Below are 11742 nucleotides of genomic sequence, written 5' to 3' on the forward strand. Positions count from 1 at the left end.
GAGAGGTAATTCGTCAACAATCATCAAGATTGTGCACTTGGTAAATAGTTTTCGATTTTTTGCATGGTGCTAGGTATGGGCATAAGGTTTTCAAAAACCATTGCAAACGAGTTTGGCTCACCCCCTAATGGTCTGATTGCAATCATTTCAATATTAGATAGGTCAGTATATGGTTGAAACCCCAAATAACTGATAGAAAGGATGTTTCAATGGATTCTGTTACTATTGGGCATGCTAAATAGCATACTAAACATTTTGAAAAATCACATTTCTAGAAAGGCATCATTTTCAAGATAGCGTCCGTGATGGCTGTTGGGAGCTTAAAATCTCATTCATTACTCAATGTAGAAAGGTGTTTTTTGTGTCTAACCCAAGGTTTCAGGGCTCAAGGAATGTGACTGAATCAGCTAAATTACCATCAGTTAATTATGTATTACCAAATCCAAACTTTTTATGATTTTTGACATATTCCCTCCCAGCTAGGGACGCCATTGAATTTGGCAATAAATAATACTACTATTTGGGGTTTCAACCATACCTATACCTATCTAATATTGAAGATATTGCAAACAGACCTCTAGGGGGCCAGCCCAACTCGTTTGCGATGGTTTTAGAAAACCTTATTTCCATACCTAACACCATGCCAAAAATCTAGGTGTCACCAAGTGCACAATTGCACAATTCTTTGTGAATTCCCTCCCTACGTGCAATGTTTTATTACGAAGCCTAAAAAGGCAAACAGAAATAAAATTACAAAACAAAAAAACTGTAATAAAATGAAAAATATTAGAAATACAGGAGGTTGCATTAGCCTGACTAAAATAGTACAAAACCTGCACTGGCAGCTGTGTGGAGGCAGATCTAGTAGGGTAAGTAAGTAGGCTAATGTGACCCTTTTTGGATGGCAAGCGCAAGCGGCCATCCATATGAACAGATATCAGGCATCTGACCAAAAGGGGGAGTTAACCTCCGAAGCTATTTAAAGAGAGGCGGGGCGTCGGTGAAAAAGGGGCGGGGTTGGGTAAGTCTGGTTGGTCTGTTGGAAAAAGGGGGCGGGTTTGCTAAAAAAGGGTCTAACTCTATGTCTGAAACGCGTCATCATTAAATGTCCGTCCACCGATTGGTTGCTTCAACTTGGATTCATGCAGGGAGACGCCCCCTCTTTGCTCCGAAATTTTTTGAACAGCCGCCATTGTTGTCACAGGGACTGTGGAGAAGTTGACAGACTATGGAGGCATGTTTTATTAAATTATAGAATGCACCAAAACTTGTCGACTTGAATCTATTTAAGCCACAATAAAGTCCCGATTTTATTTTTGATATGTTTTGGACATATTTAGCATAGTTTCAGGTGATTTTCTGTGATCCTGTGTTCATTTAAGAGCATTGAAATGTCACCTTAAAATTAATTTTCATCAATTACAGAATGTACCTAAAACATTTAAGTGTCCAATAAATATAAAGGTAATTTAGATAAAGGTCCGACTTTATTTTTGATATTTTTTGGGGGTTTATTTAGCATAGTTTTAGATGATATTCTGTGCACATTTTCTTCGTTTAAGCACCACTGAGCTCCACTCTCTCTCTCTCTCAGAGTACTTGAGTAAATGTACTTATTGACTTCACACCAGTCTGTGTTGCGGAGACCCGCTGTGATGGCTTTAAAAGCTCTCTCTCGCTCGCTCGCTCTTTCTTTCTCTCTCTCTTAACAGCGTGTGTGTGTTTCTGGGACTAGTAGTAGGAATACCACGATAACGCAATGGTGATTATGAACCACGTACCCAAACCCGTTAAAGGCTGCTTTTCCCAAGCTGAAATCTGCACTTAAACTGCAAGGCTGCAACCAGGAAAGTTACATGACTCACTCGCCCAGGTGGTGTCAATAATAGGCTACTAATCACCGTAATCCTAACAAAATTCAGAATCACAGCGCTGCCTGTTTCGGATTCCGCACGTTAAAGTATATTAATTCATTTGTTCGTCTATTTATTAACTGCGTCTGCTACTGCAGTCCCTGCGGTACATGAAAAGTCCTGTTACAGTCAAGGATCACCTTCAACCTGGTGTTTGCACTTTCTCCATTTACGGTCCGTACATCTCTATAAACGTTCAGATTTCAAATATAAAGTGCTTACCCCATGGCCACGGATGTTACAATTATGCACGGGACTCTCAAAAGTAACCGTATATTCTGTATTGTTCAATGAAAAGCATTTTAATCCGATCAGTGGCCATTTTTTCATAATGTATTGGAGTGCAATACACCTACCAACCGATAGGGTCACTCAGTTGAAAGCACATGGAGAAAATGGCCACCGATCAGATTAAAAGGCTTTTTATTGAACAATACGGATGATACAGGTACTTTTGAGAGCCCGTATATACATGTAACCTCCGTTGCCATGGGATAAGCACTTTATATTTGAAATGTGAACGTTTATGTAGATGTACGGGTCATAAATGGAGAAAGTGCAAACACCAGGTTGAAGTTCATCCATGACGGTCGTGACAGTCGACCGTCGTGTATCCATGGCTATTACTCCCTCTAACATTTCCCATGTTTTTAGTTTATTGAAATAATGTCATGCATATTTGTCCAGTGCATAGCCTACTGCAGGCCTTGTTGACTAGATTTAGAAGAGATTTTTAAGCTCTTGCTCCTGAAATGATCGATTATTTTTAAGGGGAAACGCCATCATTTAACATGCAAGTCAATGGGTGAGAAGCAGAGATTGCCAGGCGCAAATGGTAGCGTAGGTAATTAATGTATTTGTGCAAGATGACCCTGCTACTGTATATAAAATGTGTATATTACTCGTTCATCATGGTTCATGTTCAAATAGCTCAATCCAAAATATAATGCTGTAGGCCTAAGTGTTAGGCTGTATTTACGCACCTGCTTAATTGTAATTAATGCTTAAACATAATTATGAGATAATTATAATTATCAGATGTCTGATAAATTTGATTCATTCCGGACATTGGGACCAGCAGGTTACAATCCTAAGTAAGTAACTAGTAACGTAACTGAGTTACTTTTAAATGAAGTAACTAGTAATGGTAACTAGTTACAACGGTGTCTAACCGAGTTATACTTCTCCAGTACAACGGTGTCTAACTGAGAGTTATACTTCTACAGTACAACGGTTTCTAACCGAGAGTTATACTTCTCCAGTACAACGGTGTCTAACCGAGAGTTATACTTCTCCAGTACAACGGTGTCTAACCGAGAGTCCATGCAGATCACAGTTGACAAATATTATATATTATCGGAGCTATTATTAATGTTATCGGTTTTATCGGGATGACGTAATATTCCTGATATCGAACCGATAATTATCGGGCCGATACTTATCGTGCACTAATAATTTTATCGCGAATTATTTTTATATTTTTCTCTGTTGTTGGTGACAACTCTAGTGCGTCCCATGGACGCCACGACGGTGTCATGAATGCGTCCTTTCACAATATTGTGTGTCAGCGACGCACGACGCAGGCCTATGAGCATCTCTGCTCAGTGCGGCTGCAGAGTTCATGTGCAACATCTTGCATGCGTGGCTGTGGCTTTACAGTTTTCCTTCGCTGTGTCTGTAGGTCACCCCCAGGAACCCCCAAGGGTCTCCAGGGACCCCTAAGGGGGTGGGGGGGGTGGGCTCCGCGGACCTCCTTTTTTTTTTCTTTTTTTTTTTTTTTTTTCCATCCCATGATTTTGTACCCCCAAACGCTATTTTCTTTTTTTGGGGGGGGGCCTGTGCCATCCACCATGACATCTATGTCATTCTTTCTTGTTTAATTCTGCCTGGATAACTCAAACAAATTGTATGACTCACAACAGGAAGTGATGCCCATAATTCACTCAATAACTCATGGGACAATGGAAACTCACGGATACATTCCACAAGTCTGTCTGTCTGTCTGTCTGTCTGTCTGTCTGTCTGTCTGTCTGTCTGTCTGTCTGTCTGTCTGTCTGTCTGTCTGTCTGTCTGTCTGTCTGACTAAGCCCAAATATTCAAGATTTAAGAAGTTGTATTTGTTACTGACTTATACAGGTACAAACAGCAACATGTTGTTTGGACTCATGCTCATACTTTGTAGACAGAAGACTGCTATCATAGATTTGCCTCCGATGTACGAAATATGGAGATGACTGATGTCATAGTACTGACATCACAAATGACGTCGTAAACTGGCCTCCATTACTCTTATAAAGAGCACTGCACTGCTTCGTACAACAGTCTGGAATCGACACTGCTGCCTGTCCCTGTTCTGTGTTGAAGGAGATTTGAGATTCTATTTATTCTTATATCTTCATAATAGAAAAAATATTTGGTTTTTGTTCAGCAATAATAAAACAACAAAAGAAATAAAGAGCAAGAATCGTTAATTGGATTCAACAAGTCTGACTTAATAACAAAACCTGCACAACAATGGCTGCAGAGGAACAGACCAGTGAAGGACAACTACAGCACTTCCCCATGGAGGGAGAGGACATCACGCCGCAGAAAGACGGGGGCGTCCTGAAGCTGGTGAAGAAGGAGGGGTCGGGCCTGGAGCTGCCCATGACGGGCGACAAGGTGTGGGTGCACTACGTGGGCACCTTGCTCGACGGCACGCCGTTCGACTCGAGCCGCGACAGCGGCGAGAAGTTCCAGTTCGACCTGGGCCAGGGCACCGTCATCAAGGCCTGGGAGCTGGGCGTGGCCACCATGAAAGTCGGCGAGCTCTGCCAGCTCATTTGCAAGCCTGAGTATGCGTACGGCTCGGCGGGCAGCCCGCCCAAGATCCCCCCCGACGCCACGCTGGTGTTCGAGGTGGAGCTGTTCCAGTTCCGCGCCGAGGACGTCACCGAGGACGAGGACGGCGGGGTAACCCGCCGCGTCATCGCCAAGGGCCAGGGGTACCCCAAGCCCAACGCGGGCGCCGCCGTGGAGGTGACCGTCGAGGGCTCGTACGAGGGCCGCATGTTTGACCGGCGAGAGGGGCTCAAGTTTGAGCTGGGCGACGGCGAGAGCCTGGGCCTGCCCGCCGGCGTGGAGACGGCCGTCATGGCCATGGCGCAGGGCGAGGAGTCCCTGTTCACCGTCAAGCCCGAGTACGGCTTCGGGAGCGCGGGGAACGCCGCGCACGACGTTCCAGGAGGTGCCGAGCTGAAGTACAAGATCCGCCTGACGGCCTTCGACAAGGCCAAGGAGTCGTGGGAGATGAGCGCGGCCGAGAAGCTGGAGCAGAGCGCCGTGGTCAAGGAGAAAGGCACGACACGCTTCAAGGAGGGGAAGTACAAGCAGGCGTCGGCACAGTACAAGAGGATCGTGTCGTGGCTGGGGCCCGGCGAGCAGGGCTTCTCCGAGGAGGAGGCACCGAAGGCCCGGGCACTGCGACTGGCGGCTCACCTTAACCTGGCGGCGTGCTGCCTCAAGACGCGGGACCCCGACGCGGCGCTGGAGAACTGCGACAAGGCCCTGGCCCTGGACGAGTCCAGCGAGAAGGCGCTGTTCCGGCGGGGGGAGGCGCTCCTCGCCGTGAAGGAGTACGAGCAGGCGTGGGGAGAGTTCCGGAAGGTCTTCCGCCTCTACCCGGCTAACCGAGCGGCCAGGAGCCAGGCGAGCCTTTGCCACAAGCACATCAAGGAGCAGCGGGAGAAGGACAAGCTACTCTACGGGAGGATGTTCCACAAGCTGTCCGAGGTGGAGGCCAAGCAACCTGGAGGGAAGAGCGAGGAGGAGGAGGAGGGCAAGAAGGAGGAGGGCGGAAAGAAGGAAGAGACGGTCGTGGGCATGGAGGTGGAGAACGCCGGGGGCCTGGAGGAAGTGGAGAAGAAGGCCGTGAGTGTGGGGGGAGAGGAGAAAATGGCATAAAACATGCAGGATGGAGGAGAGAACGGAACACCGTAAAGAAGTCAGGACCCCCAAATTGATATGTATTTTGCCGCGGACCACCATCTGAAAATGTTTTGTCCCAGGCACCCCCAGAAAAGATGCATGTAAAAATAAGAATCAAAATAATTCAAAAAAGACGAGCGTGTACATCTGCTATTTTCGTATAGCCATGTAAATGGATAAAGTGGTTAAAATGATTGTGATGCTATATTAAGTACTTTTGCTGGGGATCCCATGGAACCCCCCTCAAGGACCCCTGTGAGAAACACTGTCGTAAAGAAGTGGTTCCCATGTAGACTTTGTTTTCCCTTGGAGCTTGTGGAGCGGCTATTTCTTGAACTTTTTGAAAAAGTATGGAAAATTATTTTACAATAACAATAAATAAAATAAAAACATATATATTCTACATCACATCACATAGATAAGCATTTTTTTTTCCCGGATCCATTTGGTTCCATTTTTTTACTGCCTTGAAATTGAAAGGTTTGAGAACCACTGATCTAGTATTTCCCTCTACACAAAATCTCTTCGCCGAAGACAGCGCTGCTATATCTTCAGAGAATACCCTCAATAGAGAGTTAAGCAATGAGGGAGTGATTTGAGAGGTTGTGAGGCTGTTCTTCAAAGTGTGTTCATAATTAACTTTATTATTAGAATTGTATTTTAATTACCCAAGAGAGGCTCATCGAGATCTCATTTACAGGAGTGTCCTGGCCAAGACATAGGCAGGCAGGCAACAAAACACGTTCCATGAGATTAAAAGCGACACAAAAATACCTTTAGAATAGTATTAAAAAATTGAATTAGACAAAATAAAAAGACTAACTAAGAAAACAATGACATTCCTTCAACATTGAAGATAGTTTGCAGTGTTCCAAGGTGATGGACCATGGACAAAGTTAGATTACTTGTAATAAATAGATTTGTCAGACATTTTTTATAATATAAAAAAAATCTGTAATATATTATCAAACATCTAACAACAATATGAACTATAGTGTTAACAGAGTGTTAACAGAGTGACAATGACATATCACATGAGTCATTGTGAAACAATTATGATTCATGGTCACACACTATTTCAGTAATATAATTACATTGATTATATCTTATTGTATTTATTTCATTTTATTTGAATGCAGGGTCATTAAATTTAGTCCATATACAAACACATGTGTTGAATTAACTGTGGAAAAACTTGAAGAACAAGGTACTGGATTAAGTAAGCTTGGCTGTTAGCCTGGTCCGGACCAGGCTAACTTCACAGCTAAATTTGCATGGTCACTAAGGTAGGATTTTTAAATTTTCTTTCGTGAAATCGAGTCATGGATAAACTTATCCAGGGTGCTCTGGCTAAGCTAATCTGGCAAGATAATTCAGCTTTCATGAAACCGATTCATCGCTAATCCTGGCTAAATTAAGCCAGGATAGGCTTAACCCCAATTCTGCTTTTGTGAAATAGGCCCCAGGTCCCTAGCTGTGAGGGAATGTCAAAAATCATAAAAATTGTGGATTTGGCAATATATAAGTAACTGATGGTAATTGTACTGATTCAGTCACATACCTTGAGCCCTCAAACCTATGAACATATCAAGACAAACTAAAACATGTGACAGGATACAGTTGACTCAACAAAGGACTGACTGGGGAGCTAGAATGAAAAGCAAGTTGGGATCGCCCCCTAGTGGTCTGCTTGCAATGATTCCAATATTAGATTTGTCAATATGATTGAAAATCCAAATAATTGATATAAAATATTTTTCAATGGATTCTGTTAGTATTGGGCATGCTAAAAAACATACTAAAAATCTAGGAACATTTGAGTTGTGGAAAGGCATTATTTTTAATAAATAGGGCTGTCACGATTTGATTGATTGATTGATTGATTGATTGATTGATTGATTGATTGATTGATTGATTGATTGATTGATTGAATACTTTATATAGAAAATTGCAGGAAAAAAAGATAATATAGTTTAAATACAAGGTCAACTAAATAGGATTGAAAAGCCCATGAAAGCCTATTGTCCCGCCCCAATTAAACTATGTAAGTAAAGTAGTACAATATAAAATAATGCAGTAAATCTCAACACAGAGAAATCAGAAGATCATAACATCTTCTAAACAACATACATTCATTTCCTGTTGATTTGCATCAAATTCAACACACAACATTTTCAATACTATACAGGTCTGTCGCTGTGTAGACGAATCCACAGACGCGCTGCCAGTAGGCAGCCATAGCTGCGGTGTCTATGGCTGCCTATAGGCAGCGCGTCTGTGGATTCGTCTATATGCACAACTCAGACTATGAAGTTATTATTAACTCCTGGCCGCTCGGTTCGCCGGGTAGAGCCGGAAGGCCTTCCGGAAGTCTCCCCACGCCCGCTCGTACTCCTTCACGGCGAGGGGACACAATTATCATCAACTATTTTTAGATTTTTATTTGCGATTGTATTCTTGCAGCACACACACACACACACACACACACACACACACACACACACACACACACACACACACACACACACAGTCTACTAAGTAAATTGATCTCAGATAGTTTTAGGTCTAAAATTATTCACATGCAATAATTCATGGCTGTCGAGTCGAAACATCTTACTGTATGAAAGCCGTTCATAAAATAGTGAAATTAGGCATGCAAGTGACACATTGGGAGCTTGTAGATCTGCTATTTTCCCTATACTTTTTGTGACACTATAGTATGATGAAGGGCAATAATTTACAAAAATACATGAAATATTGAGATACGAGGTTTCTGCCTGACGGAAACAAATTATTACATGGAGAATGACAACATTCACAATGCAGTCATTCACTCCAAACTGTGCGTGTGTGCATGCATGCGTTTGTGGGTTTTGAGGGAGGGTTCATTCACTGGACATTTTCAGGGGTCCAGCCGCACAGATATTGTACACTGATGTAAATAGTGTAATAATAATATAACAAATTCACATTAATATGGCAAAACACCTAAATACTGTGCATAGAAGCCTACTGTATATGAAACCAAGGTCTGTAAGATAAGTAACAAACAATATGCTCATAACATACAAGGCTTACACATTTTACACATAACAAACAGTGCAATGTCAAGTAGTCCACAATAGCAAACACATACCGTTGTGCATCCACGCACAGCAATGAAAGAACAGGTACTGTTGAACACAGCGAGGTCAAAACTAGAACTGACGCAAACACAATCAGTAACAGCCGGTAGATTAGTAGATTTTCTACTAATCTACCGGAGCTACTTCATATTCATCAGAACCGGACCATAACTCTGACCACGGGACTCTGGCAATCGATTAATACCTTTGCAACCACTACATTAATGGTAAGTATTTCCTACAGAAAATACCTGTGATCAGAGTGAACTAATATTCATCAATAACCATGAGGGAGTGTTTCCAGTGAGCAAACATGCAACAATATCAGCACCCTGATTCTGTTTGAGTAGCATTGGTAACCCCTGTGAAGCAAGTAGGAAGAGGCCCAAATTATTTCCAGAAGTCTGGAATATATATATGCACACTATATGCACAGCATATGGTAAGCACTATATGCTGTGCATATAGTGCTTACCAAAAATGAAGGGGGCGTCAACAAGTGTCATTTGGTAGCGTGGACATCTTGGTGGGGTATAAACCAGTTGACTTAACATTGACCCTGACCAGTACGTCTGCAGCTACTATGCCAATGCTAATTTGATGACCGGCGGATTCTCCGGTAGGAAACTCAATGGAGACTCCTACCGGATAATCCGCTGGTCATCAAATTATACTGTAGGCTAAGGAATGTGATAAAAACAAAAACAATTCAAGGATTGGGGTTTGTAATTGATAGAAAATAAGTAATTTGGGTGAATTACTCATTTAAGTAAAAGTATCAATACTGCGTATTGAAGTAAAATCCGGAATTCAAAATTTACTTGAGTAAAATTACAAAAGTATTGGTATCAAAATGTACTTAAAGTAGCAAAAGTAGAAAGTACTCATTATGCAGAATGTCCCATTTCACAAGTTTTCAAATGTATGAAAATAGCAAATCTATTCGACGCATTGTGAGCTTGTAGATTGGCTATTTTCAAATGGCCGAAATGTATATAGGGTAAGTGGTAAATGTACGTTTTGTAATAATAATATAAATCTATAAAGTTACAACTAGTAACTAAAGTTTACAAATCATGTTAGTGGAGTAAAAGTAGGCTACAATATTTGCTGTCACATGAAGTCAATTTGAAAACGTTTCCAACACAATAAGTTAACTTTTTCCATTGAGACTGCATTTGTTTTGACGATTTAATTCCATGCAGATTTGACAACACAGTGGCAGTGTGTAATAGGCTATAGAAAAACATAAAGCTGGCAGACATAAACAACTAAACAAAAGGTGAAAATAGTCTTAACACACAAACCATAGACATATAAAGGTAGACGCCTCCTCTGGCTTTGAAACATCTGTATGGCGGGCGCGTTTCCGCTTCCGGGGGGGGCAGCTGGAAATTTCCACGTGCGTCACAGAAAGGGCGTTCAGTAGGCCAATCAGAGTTAGGTGGGGGCGGGACAACTAGATTCTGACAAGTCCTGGAAAAGACGCGCTGTGATTGGCCAGTAGTCAACACGCTGTGATCGGCCAGTGCCCGTGCCCCCCGGAAATATGGCGGCCACCATACGAAACAGGTCGCTCCAACGAACTGCAGAGGGCAATGAGGTATCAAGGTTTGTATATCTATGACACAAACAAACAGCCTGTTTGAAAACAGGTCAGGTCTTAATTATCTTGCATGTGTTTCACCTGTGTGACTGCTCTGCTTTGTAGCTGACAGACCACTGTGTTTAACCTGGCTTACAGCGCGCTCTGGTGGCCAGGAGGTGTAACAGCAGGATTATTTAATCACCATATCCCTGTCAGGTGGAAACCTATGTCCAAAAGTGTTAATTTTCTGGAAATGTTAAAAGAGAAGAAGCTGTGTTCAAATGGATCCAATGCACTTAATATTTACAAGCTCTTCTTAATACTTTGGTTCATTGGTTCAATATTTATAAACACACACACACACTCGCTCGCTCGCACGCACGCACGCACGCACGCACGCACGCACGCACGCACGCACGCACGCACGCACGCACGCACGCACGCACGCACGTCTGTCTGTCTGTCTGTCTGTCTGTCTGTCTGTCTGTCTGTCTGTCTGTCTGTCTGTCTGTCTGTCTGTCTGTCTGTCTGTCTGTCTGTCTGTCTGTCTGTCTACCTTCCTGCCTGCCTGCCTGCCTGCCTGCCTGCCTGCCTGCCTGTCTGCCTGTCTGTCTGTGTGATTGTCGGCAACAGCACCGCTGTGCGCTGGAGTAGAGCCTATACATTAGTCCAGTGGTTCTCAACGTGGGGTCAGAGGACCCCACGGGGGTCTTTGATGGGGATGGGTAGCCTGATCATCAGTGCTGTAAAGTAACTAAGTACATCTAGTCAAGTACTTAAGTACAATTTTGAGGTACTTTTACTTTACTGGAATATTTTCAATTGTCTACTTTTACGTCTACTCCACTATCTCAGACGCAAATATTATACTTTTACTCCACTGTAGTTATTAGAAGTCTTTCGTTGCTAGTTACTTTGCAGTTATACATTTTTATTTTATAAAACATACATTAACCACTTTAGCCCTATTTTATATTCTAGGCTATTTGAAAATAGCAGATCTACACGCTCACAATGCGACGTGTTGTGAGCTTGTAGATCTGCTATTTTCAAACATTTCAGTACTTTTACTTTTGCTAGGCCCTACTTTAAGTACATTTTGAACACTTCTGTACTTTTACTCAAGTAATTTTTTTAATTCCCGACTTGT

General features: G+C 42.6%; 2 protein-coding genes across 2 annotated transcripts in view; one reads left to right on the forward strand and one right to left on the reverse strand.

The window, feature by feature from the left end:
* The window catches only part of LOC308090414 (V-set domain-containing T-cell activation inhibitor 1-like), a 183593-nt gene that overhangs the window by 62098 nt on the left and 109753 nt on the right, over nucleotides 1-11742 (reverse strand). The window lies entirely within an intron of this gene.
* On the forward strand, nucleotides 4428-5855 carry LOC308090102 (peptidyl-prolyl cis-trans isomerase FKBP4-like; the record flags this gene model as incomplete). Its single annotated transcript, XM_080435129.1, has 1 exon — nucleotides 4428-5855. One exon carries the CDS (start codon nucleotides 4428-4430, stop codon nucleotides 5853-5855), a length of 1428 nt encoding a protein of 475 aa, XP_080291255.1.

The sequence above is a fragment of the Gymnoscopelus braueri genome (assembly GCF_963280865.1).
Source record: "Gymnoscopelus braueri genome assembly, chromosome: 8".
Classification (NCBI taxonomy): domain Eukaryota; kingdom Metazoa; phylum Chordata; class Actinopteri; order Myctophiformes; family Myctophidae; genus Gymnoscopelus; species Gymnoscopelus braueri.